Source organism: Coturnix japonica, chromosome 1, assembly GCF_001577835.2.
Source record: "Coturnix japonica isolate 7356 chromosome 1, Coturnix japonica 2.1, whole genome shotgun sequence".
In the NCBI taxonomy this organism is placed as follows: Eukaryota; Metazoa; Chordata; class Aves; order Galliformes; family Phasianidae; genus Coturnix; species Coturnix japonica.
This window is the reverse complement of record NC_029516.1, coordinates 40,850,220-40,869,099: the sequence shown is the minus strand read 5'-3', so window position 1 is coordinate 40,869,099 and position 18,880 is coordinate 40,850,220. Positions and strand designations below refer to the sequence as shown.

The 18,880-nt window shown below is 44.1% G+C and overlaps 1 protein-coding gene across 1 annotated transcript; it reads left to right on the top strand.

Moving 5' to 3' along the window:
• Positions 1-1,006: 1,006 nt before the first annotated feature.
• Positions 1,007-18,525, top strand: UBE2N (ubiquitin conjugating enzyme E2 N). The gene is made up of 4 exons (XM_015858170.2): positions 1,007-1,156; positions 13,678-13,924; positions 14,093-14,233; positions 14,847-18,525. The coding sequence occupies exons 1-4, from the start codon at positions 1,127-1,129 to the stop codon at positions 14,885-14,887; spliced, it is 459 nt and encodes a 152-aa protein (XP_015713656.1). The 5' UTR covers positions 1,007-1,126; the 3' UTR covers positions 14,888-18,525.
• Positions 18,526-18,880: the final 355 nt, after the last annotated feature.

Sequence of the window (18,880 nt, the reverse complement as noted above, 5' to 3'; positions counted from 1 at the left end):
AGATAGAGAAGGAAAATTTGGTAAGTTTTTGGGAAGCAATGTGGGGAGGATGAAGATTTTGGCTTAGGGGAAGCTGAGGACAGGCCTCATGGCAGCTACAGCTCCCCATGGGGAGTGGAGGTGAAGTGCTGAGCTCTGCTCTATGGGGGGCAGTGACAGGCCCCAAGGGAACAGCATGGAACTGTATCAGGGGAGGGTCTGGCTGGGAGTTAGGACGTTCTTTCACTGTGTGGTGGGCACTGGCACAAGAACATTTGGACTATATTTGCAGACACAGGGTTTGAATTTTGGGTAGTCCTTTGTTGAGCCAGGAGCTGGAGTTGATTCTTGTGGGTCCCTTCTGACTCAGGCTATTCGGTTTCCTTGATTATAAGGAGGGAGACACGGCACTTCTGACATGCTTCATGTTATTGTAACCACCATGGGTTGATAAGAATGTTTCTATCTTAGGACACAAATCAAGCTTGCAGTATTTCTGACAGGAGCATGTTGGCAATTACACAGCCCAGATTTGCCAGTGTTAGAACTGTCCATTCTACCAGTGTGTGAAAACGGCGTAGCTGATCTAAATGTCCTGTTTGTGAACCAGGACTAAAGCAATTGACAGAGAATTGTTCGTGCAGGGTCTTGTTCCTGGGAAACTGCTTCATCTTTCTGTGCTTTCATTTCCCATCTGCTCAGCAACGGTGCTGGATGCTACTGTTGCTACGTAGCTGTAGTAGGGAGCCACAGGATGCTGCGGAGGTAACACCATCCATGTAAAACACCACAACATCCATGTAAAACACCTCATCTTTACAACATTTCCCTTCCTGTCAAGGAGGAAGAGACGTGACTAACGAGCCTTTAGTATCACAAAGGTGACATGTCCTGAGACATCTCTGTGACTGTTCGCTGACACACGTTGTACCACGCTGATGAAATCCGAGCTCTGTCAGCGCGGAGCTCCGGCCTCACAGCGGGACTCGGGGCAGGACTCGCCCCTTAATGGCAGCGGGCGCGGCCTACATTGCCCGACGTGCCGCGCCGAGGGCGGCGCCACCGGAAGAGCGGAGCGGGAGACTTCCGGCTGTGTGCGAGCCCCGAGCGGAGGCGAGCCCGCGATCTTGCACCCCGACGAGACAAGATGGCCGGGCTGCCCCGCAGGATCATCAAGGTAACCACGCGTGCCGCCCCGCGGGGCCGCGAGGCACCGACCCGCGGCTCGCTCTCGCGGCGGGCAGGGTCGGGCCTGGCGCCGCTTCCGGTGCGCGGGAGCTGTGGCCGCGCGGGGCAGGGCCGCTCCCAGGCCTCCCGCATCCTGCGGAGCCGCCGCCGGGCCCGGCCAACGCGGGGTTGAATGAGAGCGGGGCGCCGCGCCGGGCCCGCCCGTCCCCGCCGCTCCCTGCTCGGCCCGGCGGCGTGATCGGGTGGCGGGGGAGCCGCCGGGGCGTCCCGGTGTGCTGTGGGCGGCTGGCGACAGCGAGGCCGTGCCCGTCGCGGTGCCCGCCCGGGCGGCGTCCCGCGGCCCTTCGGGGCTCGGGCGGCTCCGGGCGCAGTGTAAGGCTGCTACGTGCGCTCCGAGCTGCCGGCTCTGATGTGCCTCGAGCTGTGTCTGCCAGGCTTCGCTTTTGGCTTCGGCCACTTCCAGCTACACCTCGGAGGGAACTGCAGGCTGGCTCAAACGCATGGAGTCACTCGGCACAGGCGCAGGGAGCTGCGTTGCAATGCAGTTCGTCTTGCTGATGATTTGGTCCTGTAGCCGATGTGAATGCTTCCTGGGTTGGCATCCTCGATCCTACTCGGTTTGCAGTATGTGGTTTGCAATCTCAAATCGGTGCTCACCGACTGCTCTTGTTGAAGTTACTAAACGATTCCAGTAAGATTCATTAGTTGGTTAGTGGTAGCACTTGTTTCATTTCCACCTGAATGAATGTCACAACTTGCAATAATGCTGCAAAGCTCTTCTTGGTTGAGCTTGCAAAGTTGGCAACCATTGTAAAACACAAGAACACAATGTGTTAACTAGCTGATGCAAAAAATAAAGATATATATATATAAGTCAGTATATCTATATCTACCTATCTATATAGCAGATGTTAGAGGAGATGGGATAAAAATTCAACAAGATTTTTTTTGTGTATGAAAACAGCTGAACTGTGACTGATGCTCAGAAATACAGGCAAAATAACGTGTCAATCTTACAGAAGTGAGTTTGGTCGCCCTGTTGCCTTGGTGCGCAGCATACAGTGGTGAATATATTTCAGGTCTGAGGAAATCTCGTGATATAGCAGAACTGGTGTTTATTGTAGAGATGTGGTGAGAGATGAGTTGTGAAGCTGATATGTCCGTGTTAGATTTTGCTGTAGGTTTTGATAGTTTTCTGGCCAAGCTAGTCCATACATTTCATTCTTAGCACCCTTGTTTCTTCTTTCTTAGCTTCTTAGGGAAAACCTAGAGCAATGCATGAAGCTCGTTTCCAAGATAGAGGATGGTATGAGAATGTTGCTCTTGTCCCTGGGGATAGACATCTGAATACCCCAAGCAGAGACCTAAATGGTCTAGATTTTCTCCAGCAGAGTCTTGCTTGGAATATTTCAGTGTTGTCTGTTGCAGGGTGGTGCATATTCTGGGCTGTCTATGTCCAGGTATGCACTGTAGGATGTCTGCAGACAGTTCAGGGCCTTTGAGTCTTGAAATGGGTGACCGTTTCTGTAGCTCCTGTGCTGTGCATACGTGAGGTCATCAGCGCTATGTATGGTCTAAGACTTGAACCTGACTAGTATTGCAGTCTTGAATGTGTAAGGTAATATTTGAAAGTATCACAGCTGCAGAGTTGAAGATCTAGGAACGAGCTTCATGAGTCTTGAATGAGGGCTGTTTTGATGCTTGCTACTGATCTTAATGTTGGAGTTAAATATCCTATTGCTGCTTGTCGTAGTTGGAGGGGAGTAAATGAACTCAGTGAGAATTTGAAAGATGAGGAAAGGAAATAGAAGAGAGAAAGATAGATGACAGAAAAGGGCTGTAGAAGGTTGAAATAATTCTAGTAACAAGTTGCAAATTTGATAACTAAATGCTTTGGGTTACTGCTAGGAGTAGTAGTAGGAGGGAAGGAGAAGACCTTTTCCCTTTGATCCGCGTGTGGCCTTTGTGTGGTCATCTGAGGGAAGCACAGCGATAGCTGTTGGGGTCTAGCAGTGTGTGTGCACCGTAGCAGAACCCAGCTAAGGGCTCAAAATGCAGTTGGCATTCCTCATCTTGATGGACTGCTGGCAGATGGCCTGGCTCTCAGGTTGACTAGCGGCCTGTGCTCTCCAGCCTGCTTCTCAGCTCTGTGCAGACTGTCATCCAGCCCAGCAGGAGAGCTCTGGCTTTCCTTGTCTCAGCAGAGAGCTCTATTTATATTTTCAGTACTTCTCCACGCTCATTTAAAAGGTGTCAGTATAGATATTGCAAAGCATTTTTTACAGGAGATAAAGGATTACTCCTGGCTCGCCGTCCTCAGATTACTTGGAAGGACAGGCTTTAAACAAGTGGGGTGAATGATCTGTAAGCTCAGGAGATGACTCGCTTTAGAAGTATGGCTTATGGTGTTAGCACATCACAGATGTTGAGTAGAAAATGTGATAGATGTGAATCCTTAAATCAGATGTATAATTGGAACTGGAGAAACACTGTGAACTATTTTGTTACTGCACATATTTAAGGAGTGAATCTTTGCAAAGTACCCAGTAAGCAAACCCAGAAATCTTCATTTTCAAATGTTTGTTAAACCAATTATTTCCTGTGTTGCAATGTCATGTTGCTCCAGTAGAGTAAGGAATTGAATTGCATCTTTTTTTTTTCTCCTTTCCTTTGGCTGACATTCAAAACCACCTCACTGCTGTGTCAAGTGCAGTGAATATATCTGAATGGGATGGGCACCGTTGCCTTGTGTCATCCTTTAGCATTTCTTCTTTCAGTTTTCATTGCTGCAGTGATCTCATCATTCATGGGTTGGTGTCCAGGTCTGTGTGTCAACTGTGTGACTCGTTGTTAATGGCACTTTTGTTACGATCCCTGCAGCTGCTCATCTCATGAAACAAAACGTCTGAAGCATTGTATGAGATTGTTCAAACTTCTTGTGAATGAATTGATCAGTGTGAAGCTATTGAGCCTCTGATTTCTATAGTCTTTTCTACAGTCTTTTCTACTAAAGGCTTTTTGTAGTATTTCTAAGTTTCTTTGAATGATGGTGAAGTGTAGAAATGATGTATTTTTGATCAGCACAGTTCCTTGGTGCTGCTCAAAGGAAGGGTATGTTTGGACTTTGTAATGTGTTGTTGTCCCATGAGCGCTGTTTGAATCTTGTGTATAGCTTCAAATGTGACAGAAGAATCACAATTTCTGATGTCTCTTTTTGTCCCCATAAATCTCTCTTAATGTCAATGTATGGCTTTGCACAGTTGTTTTGTCTGGCAGCAAAAGCCAGGAGAAATATCACCAATGTATTTTTGTTGTTATACGTGAGTGGGGGGGGGGTTAGTAATGACAGTGAATGGGAAATCTTGCTGCTAATGGCATTTGGACAAAAACTCTATGTTAATTATTTGCTTTAATCACGCTTTGATAGTTGAGTCTACAGTAGGTATTAACACAAGGCTCTAATGCAAACATGCTCCCTAAGTGCAAGTGCAGGAATGGTTTATGCTGTTAGCTCTTTAGTCATTCACTTTTTATGGTGCATCTCCAGCTCTATTAAAGCTTGATCTGTGCTAGTACATAGATAATCCTCTAGGAATTTGCCTAAAATCTCAGCTTCACAGTTCCAAAATCCTGTAATCTGCTGTGGAAAATCTGAGAATGTGGTCGTTCCCAGGGGAAAGTGATCCTGACCTTACAAATGCCCCCTTCATATTGCTGGTTTTTGGTAACAAAGTCATCCTCCAAGTCTATTTTCCTCTGCAAAAGCGAGGTTATCTGGAGCGTGCTCATCTTTATCTCCCTGTCAGTACTCTGCTGTTGTTAGAATTTGTGCTGTGGTGATGGGAGCTGGAGAACTTGAAGTGCATGGGAGAGAACTGTGATGGATGCAGAGCTCACTGTGCCTGTTTAGCAGAGCTTCAGCTTCAGACTGCTAGATGTTTGTTCACAGATTGAAGTGCTATTGAATCATTTCTAAATCACCTGCACTGATGGCACGCTCTACGGGAGGTGCATTTAACATGTTGATATGCTGAACGTTGTTCTGCTTTGGTTCTTTGGGTAGGTGCAGTTAGGGTGATGAGGTCTAGGAAGCTGCAGGCAGGAGAACTGCTGGAAGCCATTAGCCCAGTAATGATCCCAAGAAGCTGGGGCATGCAGGATGCTCACACTGAGGGATTATGTGGGAAGGAATTGAGGAATTCACGAGGCCAGCTACTGGAAACCACAAATACAGCCTTCTGCTTATGATGTTTGACCTCTGCGTTAAAATTTAATCGACTTTACTGGTAATTCATTTTTTTTTTCCTCAAAGAAGATAGCATTTTGTGAAGGCTTTCTCCAATGTAGTTAATTTACAGTGATACAGTTTTAATCCAAGCATTTTGAGATCTCACTGGCGATATGAGATTTGCTTGAGTTACATTTATTTTCAGTAATGCTGATTCTGGTCAGTTATTTTCTTTGTTGTAATGAAATGATAGGATCTGTGTCCTGAAAGAATCTTTGCCGGGATGTGGTGTACCATTAAAAGAAGTTACTGGAGTAAGTCTTTGTGGTTTTCTGATGCTGCTTTATCCATATATGTAGAAGAAGGTCTTGAATGTGCTTCAGTTTCTCCTATTGCCTTCCTCTCAGAAATCAGAGCAAAACCATGTGTGCAGCTTATCTTGTATGTGATGTATCAGTACTTCAAGTGTGATCTTCCTCCTTATCCCACAGTGACAGAACATGAAAGAATTGCCATTCAGGAAGTAATTACAACTTGTCTGTGTGCCATTATGCTGCTCTGAGTTTAGTTGTATGCAGTTTAAAAAAGTTAGTTTCTATTTCATATTAAATATATATATATATATATATATATATATATATATCCAAACTGCTTACAGTAGTTGAACATAATGGTGCTGGTGGATGGTGATGGGTTTTCTATGCTCAGAGTAAAAAGATGAAACAAACATATAGTGTATGTGCTCCAAATCAAAATGCTGAAGGTGATAATGTACTTCTGTGGTTTTTGTAGATAGCCAGCACCAGGTGGAGAAATTGCCACCTACTTAAGTTGGATGAACTGGAATTTCTCAAGGTGGTCCATGTTGGCCAGCCTTACTGTGTGAACTGTTACAGCCTGGGCTGTACTGGCACAGACAACTTTGTGCTGCTACAGTGAACTTGGTCTGCGGGACTGTCTTGGCTCAGGACTTTGCTGTAAGGGTTATTTCTTAAGCCAAATCACTCGTGATCTCATTTATCGATGGGCATTGCAGACTCTTGGGCTGATGAGGGGGGTGTGTGGAACTGTACAAATTAGTGCTACTACTGAGAAGATGCAACTTCCATCGTGACCAAAGCCTTCTATGTTGTGAGGAGAAGAAAAGGTGGGTGTGCAGTCAAAGATGTGAGTTGAGTTGATCAAGAAGGACAAGAAATCTGGCTGAAATAGTGGGTAGGAGGTCAGTTCAACTGCATTCTGAAGTCAGCATGAAGGAATGGGATGAAGGATTTGCACTGACTTTTAGTCATTAGATGAGACATAGGTCTAAATTTAAGAGGGGGGAAAAAGACACGACAACCTTGGCTTTTTGATATTGACTTTCCATTTGCTTTAGAAACCTTTCTGTGGAAGTTGGCAGTATTTGCTTCACCTTCTCTGTGAAGCAAATACTGAGAAGTGACTGATCAACAATCATTTAAGCTGGAAGTTATTTTTCCCCATCATGTTGTCTTCCACATGATATCTACCTGTTAGGTGTGGTGCCTTCCAAGTGCTATCTCAGCTACACCAGAAATGGAGCATGTGGTTTTCATTTTTTGCCCTTTCTTTCCTTGAAGAACTCCAATCCTACAGATGACTCTGCAAGTTGGAATTCTGTCCCATATCCTCTCTAGAAATGTCTTTGGATGTAGAGGTTTAAGCAGGTTGCAGATCAGTAGTTGCTCTGTGACTTGCATTGGGTGTCTGCTGCGCTCTCTCCAGAGCTGTGTGGTGATGTCTCCTCCCCTGCCTCACAGAATCACAGAATGACCCGGGTTGGAAGGGACCTCAAGGATCATGTAGTTCCAACCCCCCTGCCTGGCAGGGCCACCAAACATACACATTTACTAGATCAGGTTGCCCAGAGCCCTGTCCAACCTGGTCTTGAACACCTCCAAGGACGGGGCATCCACAACCTCCCTGGGCAGCCTGTTCCAGGGCCTTTGCAGTGATTTTGCTCATGCTTTTTTTCCCTTTTCTGCCCTTGCTATTATCTTTATGTGCTGTTTCGTGTTTCCTAAATCCTCTATTCCGGAGCTGCCCCCACTTTGGCTGCAGGGCTGTTGGAACTTGCAGGAACCAGCCATGTCTGGCACAGGGTAGCCCTGGCCTCACCTTGCAGGCACTAAATACAAGTTCTGTGTCTCACAGAAGGTGTGGAGGCTGGTACGCTTCTCTTTCACTCCACGTGCTTCTCTTGTTTATCAGTAACTTTCTTTCCAGCTAGTTTGGGGTTGATCACGCAGTGTTGCATGCCATTGGTCCTGTTGTACGTGGCCAGTGCTATGGAGGAAGTTTGTAGCCATCAATCTGGAGACTTTTTTCTGGTAGAGGGCACATGCAGAGGCAGTCCATTGAGAGATGTGTGTATTTCTGTGCTTCTTGATGATGGAAGGAGCTTTTATTTGCAGCCCCTAGTGCCAGATGCTTGACACTCCTGGGGGTTGCCGTCCTCTGCTAGAGGGCAGCAGAGTTTGTGCTGCCCAAACTTTGGGGTTTAGAAACCTAATTGAGAGAGCCCAGCTGAGTTTTATGGGATTGAGTTAGGCATGCTGGCAGGATTTGCCTCCCGGGTGGCTTGGAGGGATGGCTGCCTCTGGCAAGGGAACAGCATTGGGTGCTGGGAGTGAATGGGAGCTGTGACAGGTGGCCTTTTGCTGTGACAGATAGTGATCCATCCCTGCTCTCTGATCTGATGAAGCTGTTTTGGCTAGTTGAACTTACAGCTAAAGGTGGATATTAGCTAAAATACTTCACTGTCTGAAGTAGATGAGGGCTGTTTTAGCTCCCCTTGGGCTGAAAGGTTTTTAGGGATGTAACTTCCATCATAGCTGCTGGTGTTAGAGGTAAATTTCCTCGCTGCTTTCAAGACTTGTGCTGATGACAATATAAGGAAAGAATAATTAACCTAAGACTTGGTGTCAGGGTGTGATATTACAGCATTGTAAAAGCATGAGTGTTTAACAGCTTTAATAATTACAGTGTTTTTTCTTTGGCTAAGAGGGGCCTTGTTAATGCTTTCCATTCTGAACTCTGAGTGTAACTTTATCCCAGCTGTGCTGAACTCTGAGAGCTTAATATATAGGTGCCAGCATAAAGCTGCTGGCCCTAGGGATTCTTTTCCTGTAGCAACTGTGCTGTCAGAGGTTGCTCGATAACTGTTTATAACCACTAAGAAGATGCAGAGTCTTCATCCATCTATGAAGCCTTAAATACCAAATACTTTAATTTAGCAATTCGCCATCTGTTACTGAAATTAGCACTCCTGGTAGTTAAGGCTCTTCCTTTGGAATGAGGAGGAAGCCTCCGCGCTTCCTTTTTAGGTTGGTTGCAGTGGGGTGATCTGTTACGCTCGCATCTTGCTGTGATGCTTGCTGCAGCCTGAGCCCATAAAGCAGCTCTTCTGTCAGAGCGCCTCTGTTCTCCCAGCTCTCTGACAGCGCATTCGCACTCTCCTTTTTGTGGGCACAGCTGTTTGCATGGGCATGTGGTGGGCTGGATCAAGGACTATGTTTCACCACGGGTCAAAAGATCAGCATGCAGGCAGAAGTGCTGGAGCGTAACGGGCTGAAGTGGAAGGCCCCACAGCCTTTCTTCCTTCCTTCCCCTCCTTTTGGCCTCTCACTTATCAACTGAAATGGCTCAGGCTCTGCTAAGTGATGGGATTTCTCAAAATTCCCTTTGTTTAATGCACTTCATGAATTTCACTGGATGATTTCACAGTTGGTATTACAGGACTGAATAGAGAAGAACTGTGATAGATGGTGTCCAGTGTGTATTCCTTCAGTTGTAACTGCTGAAGTCGCAGCTTCAGACTAGAGTGTTTAGCCTGCGAATTAATATCTGTGCTTTTTGGTTGGTGAAGTTAGCTGTAAGCAGTAATAGTAGATGTGAAATAAGGAAAAGGAGGTGTGAGTAAATTGGGTGCACAAAAAGAAATTACCAAGGAAAGCAAATCTGGCTGAAGGCACTGAGTTCGGATTTCTTCATTGAGTTATTTTGTGTTGACTTGCCAAGCAAACATATTTTTTACATTCTAGAAGTCTTCATACAATAGCCTTAAAGATTACAGAGAAAGTTTAAACATTGTCCAGTCCCGTGCAGTAATTTCTTCCTTCATTACTGGTATGGTCTTTATCAAACAAGTGGAGCTTTAAAGGTTTCAGTTCTACTGCAGTGGCTGAGCTATGTAAGAAGTATTTTTTCCCAACTGCTTGCATATGTGATGTGAGCCTTCTGGTTATAATTATTTTCCAGTGTGCCATTGTTTGCTATTGCCATAGTGTTGAGAGCAAGTAAGACTTCTGAAGTCCATTACAGTAGCTTTTGTTCTACAGAGTGGTGGAATACATATTCCTTAGTAGCTGTTGTTTTGACTGAGATGTTGGCAACTTGGGCTTTTATAAAGACTATTGAAAGACTAGAACTGATTAAAATAATGGTGTATTTCCAGTGGACTCCTTTATGTTGCTCTATCTCCCCATGCTCTAACAATTGATTTTTATGCATGCCTGTGTGGAAGCATCCTCTGTTGTTCAGTTTGCTTCCATAAAGGAGATCTCTGTCTTGCTCTGGGTGTGTGATACAGAAGTATCCTGGTGACTGTCTGTGTTTCAGCATTTATTTTTCTTCCTCTGAAAGCAGCTTAATAAAGTCAAGTGCTCAAAGAGTGAAACTCACCCCATTGAATATCGATATTTTGCTTGTGTGACTTCTCTGCCTCTGCAGCCTGAACCATCCTTGCTCCTGCCTCCTCTGCTGGCCTCCTCTAAACATCACAGACCTTGTCCTAGGCTGCCTTGGCCTTGCAGGTTACCATATAAACAGGCTGATGGTTTTTTCCCCCATGGGTACAATTCAAATTGAGTTTAATGTCTTGGGAGAAGAATAGCTATGGAGAATGTCAGCTGCACCATATGTCACTTCCGTATCATCTGTCACTCTACTTCAGGCCACCTGCATTGCTAAGTAAAGCTTTGGCTCATCAGAAAACATTCAACACTTCTGCGTTTCTTTTAACCGCTTAATTAAAAACAAGAAAGGAAATGGTGGGGAGGTGTAACGAATTCTGAGTGAGAGCAGCGTGTTTTGGTGGGGTGTTTTTATTCCTTGCAGTATTGCCTGGCGTGTATCTTACTTTTCCATCTATTCATTTTCATTAATCCATGAGGGCTGTGAAATTAGTTTGAAATTGAGGCAAAGTGGAGTAAAACGAGAGCAAAAAGGGTTCTCGTTTTAGAAACGTGAAGTGTGACAAATAGAAGTAAACTGCCTGTGGATGCGAAGGATGTGCCTCAATGAGTGCTGGGGTGTGTTCTGTGAAACTCAGTTCACTATGATAGCGGAGAGCTAGGAAGAAACACTGTGAAGTGCTATTCTGCTACCACTTAGATTGCACTTAGTATTCCTGTGCAAACAAACTTAGTTACTGTATTATAAAGTGAAGTGTTATGTACACTTGAGCTTCCAGATGAATCTAATTAAATGTAGCGAGTTAAAAATTAAATTGAAAGGTTTTTTTCTTGTGGTTTTTATTTGGATCTTTTTCAGTGGATAACCGTCCTCTGGGGAAGGTAACAGATAATTAGATTAACGTATTAAAGGAAATTACACGCTTCTTTTTGGAGATTGAGTCCACGTCCATGGGCTTCTTTTGTGGGTGCCCGTATTGGAGGTGGTGGGAAGGGGGAATGGGTGCAACATACCTATAAATACATATATATAAATACATATACATTCTTAAAGCAGGTTGAGCTTCCTGAGGTGGTGCTGTGTTGTCCCATGTAACAACAGCTGTGTGTCTCCAGTGGAACTTACTGCTTATACCACTTATGGCAGCTGGAATGGATTTCAGGATCAGCACGTCTTCAGCTGGCCTGGTCTTCAGACGACTTTACAGTGTGGAAGCTGAGTTTCTGATTCTGCCTCAGTATTTAGTACTGGTCCTGCTTAAGTTTAATCATCTTTATGTGCTGTGGCCTTAAAACACAACTTCTTGATTTGTTTTCCCTTTTCTGCTCCTTTTCATAGAATCGTAGAATAGTTTGGGTTGGAAGGGACCATTAAGATCATGTAGTTCCAACCCCCTGCTATGGGTGGGGACACCTCCCTCTAGACCAGGTTGCTCAGAGCCCCATCCAGCCTGGCCTTGAATCCTTACAGGGAGGGGGCATCCACGGCCTTGCTGGGCAACTGCTCCAGCATCTCACCACCCTCACAGTTCATAGATGTCCAGCCCAGGTTCTGAGGAGCCCAACAGGCAATGTAACATTATACGATTTTTTTGGTTCTCATCCCTTCTGTTATTTTATAGAAGGATAACAGTGTCTGTGTAACGTAGGGTATAAAGGTCTGTCAGAACATAATGACGTTCCTGCAGTGATAAAGCCCTCAGTATGATGCTGTACCTTATCAAAAGAATCATTTTTTCTTGTATGTGGGTTCACCCATTGTTTGCTGACAAATGGCTTTTAGTGGCAGTATGTGCAGCTCCCAGCCTGACACCGCTCCCTTGGATGCACTGGCAGGTAGAAATGCTGATGCTGCTGCCATGGAACTGCTGATTCTGGGTTGTTTCAAGCTAGGATTGGCTCTGTGGTATGGGTACAGTCAGCACACTGGTGTGACTAGGGAGGCAGTGTGGGGGTCAGCAGGACAGAGCTGGGGCTGGGGACGCAACATAAATCTTGTATGTGTTGCAAGTTCATTTGTATCCTTTGAAATATATTTGCAAGGGTGAGTGTTGGAAGCTTAGAGCACCTTGGATGTCCTTACAGTGTGGTACATAAGTGGTACTGGCAGCTGTTGCCTGTGCGGATAAGTCCAGCAAGAAGTTGGATCACATCAGTTTATTGCCGTGTGTTTATGTAGATAATAACATCAATATTATGAGCTGTAGGAACTTGATACATTTGATACAAATGTTTGGATTGTAGTGTTAATTACTGGGGTTTCAGTGCTTCAGGTATTTCATTTGCTGTTGCTGAAGTGAGATATTAACCATGTCATGACAGTCACTTCAGTGCTGCCTGAGTTATTCTAACAAAATACGTGTATTGTAACAGTCTGGGTTATATTTGAAGGACTTTAAGCCACGTACAATTATTGTGCTTATGTTACGGCTATTGTAGACACACTGAGTAAATACACCATAAAACTAGGGCAATAAATTAATATGACACCCACAGGTTACCACTTGCTAAGGCAGAAATAGAAATTCTCTTTGTGTAAGTCAACAGGGGAAGGCGGTAATAAAATTAACTGCACGCAGTGAAAACAAGCTGGAGGAAAAGCAGGAAACAGGGCTAAAATTACCTGAGGAAATGGGGTCTCTGCAGAACTCCTTGTCCCTGCCTGATGTCCTCTTGCCACATCGGCCTCTTTTTGGGGTGCAATGGTGCCTGCGGGACTTGTGAGGGCTGGCAGTAGTGGAGAAAGAAGTGGGTACAGAGCTCGGTCTGCTCAGCACGTTAGTGGGATGGGTGGCCAGAACGCAGGCAGCTCCTCACTGTGGCCACTTTGGGGAGCGTGGCACAGAGTTACTGCTGGAGGCAGAGCAACAAAGAACACAAATCTAGGTAGGAAAGCAGGCTTCCCTGATTCTAACGTGTACAGAACAGCTTGTTGTCTCCTACTGATTGTTAGAGGAGCTTTAAGTGTGCTTATTACATAGGCTGAATGTGCTTGAGCAAAGGTGGTTCACACATACAGATGTTTTAGGTATTTATACATATAGCAACGTCTTTAATACTGGGGTTGAGTAGTACTTTCAGTTCTTCAGAGCTGATTCTGATTCCAAGGCAGACATTCATTTTAAAATCAATGTGCTCACGTTAGAGTAAATCTTGAATGCTTTCTGTGAGTGGTTGGTCATTTTGTTTGTCACTGTTAGGCTTCTCTTTAAGGCAGAATGGGAAATGCTTCTGCTGTTATCACTGATGTTCTTTAGATTGCTTCTGCTTATACTGAAGAAGCTGGTTTGGCAGTAGTTGAATCAGAAGTAAAGCTGTCCTTAAATCTCTGGATTGGTGGCCATTACCTTGTGCTGAGGAGGAGGCACAAGTTGTTGTAGCAGCTGAGAGATTTGGAAGGAGATCTCTACCAGTTTACCACATTGTGTTCTTTGACTTTGATGCTCACTTCATAGTTTCAGTGGGTGTAGTTAATTCATAATGAAGACTTGTCTTTAAAATAGTTCATACAGTGTGCTTACGTTAAACAGTTTGTATTTATTCCATTGCCTCTCCTTCTCCTTCTAGGAAACCCAGCGCTTGCTGGCAGAGCCAGTCCCTGGGATAAAAGCAGAACCAGATGAAAGCAACGCACGTTATTTTCACGTGGTCATTGCAGGTCCACAGGATTCCCCCTTTGAGGGTGGGACATTTAAACTTGAACTCTTCCTTCCAGAAGAATATCCAATGGCAGCTCCTAAAGTACGTTTCATGACCAAAATCTATCACCCTAATGTAGACAAGCTGGGAAGAATATGTTTAGATATTTTGAAAGGTAAGTGCAACCTTATTTTCTTCTTATCACATACAGAAACTCGGAGATTCTCTCTAAAAAGAGATTTGTTTATATGGATATCTTTACCCTTTAATGTGGGAGCGGAAAACTTGTTATTTCAGTAGACTGCAAATGTGGTATTTCATACTGCTATAAATGTCTCTTTAGATAAATGGTCCCCAGCTTTGCAGATTCGTACAGTTCTGCTATCAATCCAGGCTTTGTTAAGCGCTCCCAATCCAGATGATCCACTAGCAAACGATGTAGCTGAGCAATGGAAGACCAATGAAGCCCAAGCCATAGAAACAGGTGATGTATCTGATGCTTTTCTTCCAGCTTTTAGGAAATACGGTGAGCCGATGGCTAATTGGTTGGGGAATTGAAATCCCAGCCTTCTATTTTGTGCCTGCAGTTTGCAGAAGTAATTAATTACTGCTTGCGGTTGTTGTCCAGGTTTCCTGCATATGCCTGCAGTGGTCTACTTAAGTGTGTAAATGCAGCCGCCTAGGAGGAAACTTAGTGGTTTTCTCTTGAGCTTTTACGTACCTAAATTGCAAGGGTGTCCAGTGTGGGCATATGATAAAATAGATGTTCACACCTGTGTTTTACCTGTGATGTTTAAGGAATGGGTTATTTAGCTCCAGAAGGCGTCTCTTCCATACCTGCTTCTGTCTCAGCTGTGGAAAGAATGATTTCATTCTGTCACTTCTGGCCTCGCTGTGCTTGTGCTGCTTCATCAGATCTCTGTTTCTGTCTATTACGTATTGTGTATATTAAGAGGTTAAAGTCACACTTGCCTCACAACTGATACATTTTGTGTCTTTGCAACAGTTTAAAAGTAACATTAAAAAGTCAATTAGCTTGAATAAAGCTTGAAAAATACTTTCCTTTTTTTCTTAAATGTGTTTTTTTTTCTTTGCAGCCAGAGCATGGACTAGGCTATATGCCATGAATAATATTTAAATGTGCTTTGAACATCAAGTGTGCATCACTTCTCCTGTTCTGCCAAGACCTCTTCCTTTTTTTGTTTGCATTTAATGGACACAGTCTTAGAAACATTACAGAATAAAAGCCCAGACATCTTCAGTCTTTTGGTGATTAAATGCACATTAGCGAATCTGTGTCTTGTCCTAATTCACTATTGTAACGCATGAGCAGAGGCTAGAAGTATCATCTGGATTGTTGTGAAATTGTTTAAAAGCAGCAGCACATCTCTGCTTTTAATCCCATCATGGTTTAAGCATAAGCACTGTGAATGAAGGTAGGCAGGGTTAGCTGCGGGGCTTTTCGTTTTAATTTTGTGGGCTCCTCCTCCCTTTTTATGGTGATGCTAATCGCATTGATAAAAGCAGCTAACCAGTTATACTTTAGAATATACCCTCTAGCCCAGTCTAACTTAGACGCTGTAGATGGACAAGCTTCATTGTTTGAACAAAAAACAAATGGGAACATTAAACATCCATCACCTTCACTAATAATATTGTGATTCTGCTGTCAAGTGTAGAGAAATCCCTCAGAGAAAAAGCTTGTGACCATTTTGTATGGCTTGTCTGGAAAATCTCCTGTAAATCTTATGTTTTAGTAAAATATTTTTTGTTATTCTACTTTGCCTTTGTACGGTTTCTTTTGCTGTGTTTTCATTTCTCTTCTGTGACAATCATATTGAAAAGAGAAAGAACAAAGTGTGGAAAGCAGAACTGACCATTTGTCTTCGCTCTTCTGACAGATTAAAAGAGTAAAGAGGTGGAATTCACCATACGTTTTGCTTCTGTACGCTGACTTATTGCATGAGCCTGTGTTACGTGGGTGACCTTACCTGTCCAATTCGATACAGAGTTACATTTGGAGTGACTGGGGAGGGGGGGAAAAAAAGCCTGTTACAATTACAATAATCATTTGGATAATGCATTGGTATGCGTCGTCATGGAGTGTAAGCAGGTAGGAGGTTGAGCACCAAGACAGCAGTAATTGTGAGCATCTGCATAACGTGTCTTTGATTAGCATCAGTTGTTACACTTTTCAACTCGAATTCCTGTCCTCTATAAACATGGAACGTACCAGCGCACAGAAGCAGTTGCAGGCAGCTCATACATCAACGTATGTTTGCTTAACCACGTCTTGCTAGCACCTCTTACCACTGCTTTTATCTACTGGCCTTCTGCCTTGTTAAGCTGTTTGCTTGAGCAGCCGGTGTGCGTCAGTAGCGGCAGTGCTTCTGTATTGGAGGGAAGGGAATTCTGATGTAATGTTTCCTACTTGTCTTTCAGCGCGTGCATCTTGTCTGGGAACCCAGCAGCTTTTGTGGGAACCCATCTTGTTACTTCCTATCACTTCTTGTATCCCTGCTCTCTTCTCATATTAGCTCCAGCCTCCCAAATAAAATCATAAAAGGTTTTGGCAAGGCTGACCTGAAGTTTCCATTGACAACCAGCTGTGGTTGCAGTGGGGAGTGCTGTTGTGCAACTTGTATTATGGCCATAGAGGCTATTGGTGTTCTCCTCCCTCTTTCTACCTCTTACTCTACTATCAGCTAAAACCTCTATAGAATGTGGTGTATTTATTGTGCTCTTAGGGGAGATTAACAGTATCTATTAGAACTACTTTTCTTCCAACCAGAATGCTTTCAGTGATTGGTAACTGGTATTTTCCCTTGAATTACTTTAAGCGTGATTGAAGCTTGGTTCAGAATTCAGCTTCACGGTACAAAACAAAACCCCTTGAAGGTGGTTTATGTGTTGAATGTAAGCTGAAGTTGTGTTCAGGGCTTGTAACAGGTTGCTATTCAGAATGGAAGTGCTGTTAACCCTACCTTCATGTTACAAATGAGCATGTGCTTGGCTTCAGATGCCGTGTGTTCTCTGTATGCTCTTAACACCAGCAGCTTTTGTGCAAGTAGGCTCTGCATCATCTTCACCTACCTCTTAAAGCTTGACACAGGCGCTTCCCACTGCGTATGGCTTGCCTTGGCTCACATGCTGCCAGGCGCTCAGAGCCCTGAGCATCCCCTGTGAATATGGCTTTCTCCATTGGCAGAGAAGCAGGTTCTGAAGTGGTGCTTCACAGCTCAAAACTAGGTGGGCTGAATCCAGCCGCAGGGCATTGAGCAGACGGTCAGTGTTTGTAAGTGCACAGCTTAAACCCCGGCTGGAGCTGGCTGTTGAGATGAGAATGTAATTAAAGCTACGAGTAAGTTCTTGATGGGATATTATTAATATATAAATAGAAAAAAAAAATCCTCAGCCCCCATTTGCTAGTGACCGAATTAAGTAGATTATAGAGAAGGTTGAATAAGCAGTAGCTGGTGTGTGTCTGGGTTACTTATTTCTTCTTTATTTTACTGTTACTTTTAGTATCTCAACAAATTGGAGACTGAGGGAAGTCTGTACGGTCAGAGTTGGAGTTGTGAGTCAGTAGTGATGGTGTATCTGAAGGTTATGGTGTCAAAGGACAAGCAAGATACTGTATTTCAAAACTGTTTAGAATGTTCCCAAGTGATGGTTGTGATGAAAGGAAACTTTACATAGGCATCCTAACAAGTGAAATTCCTGTTTGTTGTGGGGTCTATTCAGGTATATTTCAGTCTTTCAAGATCTGGTATTTCTGTATGCGTGTATATATATGTATGTAATATAAACCTGATTTAAGAGCTGCGTATAAACTCAACCTGGCAATTTTATTCTATGTTGTGTTGGGGAATGTGAGCTTTAGACTAAATTAGAATCGCAGAATGGTTGGAGTTGGAAGTGGCCCCTGAAGGTCATTTAGCTCAACTCCCTGCAACAAACAGGGATTCCCTGAAGCCAGTTCAATGGGGCTTCGTCTTTTCCCCCTCAGCTAAGCAGGTGTGTATTTACAGGCAGTATCTGAACTCGAGGTTACTTCTGCTGCATGTACCTTTACAGCTGGTTAGCAGATGCAGCCCTCTCTTAGGGAGTGTTCATTCTAGCTCCATTTCTAGTGGCTATGTGGTAAACTTACAGCAAACATACACTGAGTGGGCTTCCTTTGCCTTTACTGCTGCTATGTGTCATGTCCCGGAATCCTCAGTGAGAGCGCTGACGTTGCATCTGGTCAGTTTCTGGATAGCGACCGCATCTGTTGAGCCCGGATTATCAAATGGACTCTAAAACCATACATACAGAACAAAGTTGTGGCGATTCCCTTTAGCTCAAGAGAGGGAGGAGTCTTTGGGAGGCTTTTGTCTTTGCATAAACGTTCAGTGGTTGTCTTGACATTTGGCCGCGTGCTTTCATGGCTATGAAGTGTATTGACCTCACTGGGAGCTGGCGGGCAGTTCTTTTGTGCGGTAGCTGACTTTAGTTTAAAACCAGTGAAATGTTGCTTCTGTAGCTGTCAAGAAAGTGTATCTCCGACATGGGGAATATCGTGAAACACCTTAATGGATGAGTAACATACGAAGTTGTGACATCTCAATTTATGTACATTCTGTGGGGGTTTTTCTGTTTGGTTTTTGGTTTTGGGGTGTTTATTTTGTTTTTTAAGGGTTACGTTTAAAGTGAAATGTCTGGTAGGTTTTGTCAATAACATGTTTTGACTGTAATGTAATATGACACTGAAATAAAAGGAAGAGTGATTATTGATTGTATAGACACCGAGCTTCATTTAACTGCAGTGGGCTGCCACCGCTGTGCAGTGCAACTGAACAGTTCTCATCATCTCTTAAAATAAGGAAGCATCTTCTCTCATCAGTCACTTGCAATTACTGTTTTGTTTTCTGCACAGGCAGAATGCGGGTATGAAGCTTTCAGAATTCAGATGAATGGCAGCAAAAAAATCTTGTTATGAAGCCTCTGTGGCTGTAGCAGGGGCCAGGCCACAGGTAAGTGATAGGGAGGAGATGGTGCTCTTCTGCATGCACTGCTTAATACTGTCACTAGAAATAAGGCTCAGCTCCTGCCCCTCTCTGTGCCACAGGCAGGGAGATGGAGCTGTTGC

Bases quoted from the DNA above. Each gene is read 5' to 3' on its own strand.
- UBE2N (XM_015858170.2), top strand. From the start codon at position 1,127: ATGGCCGGGCTGCCCCGCAGGATCATCAAG. The intron at 1,157-13,677 runs GTAACCACGCGT...TTCTCCTTCTAG, and splicing joins TGCCCCGCAGGATCATCAAG to GAAACCCAGCGCTTGCTGGC. The intron at 13,925-14,092 runs GTAAGTGCAACC...ATGTCTCTTTAG, and splicing joins ATGTTTAGATATTTTGAAAG to ATAAATGGTCCCCAGCTTTG.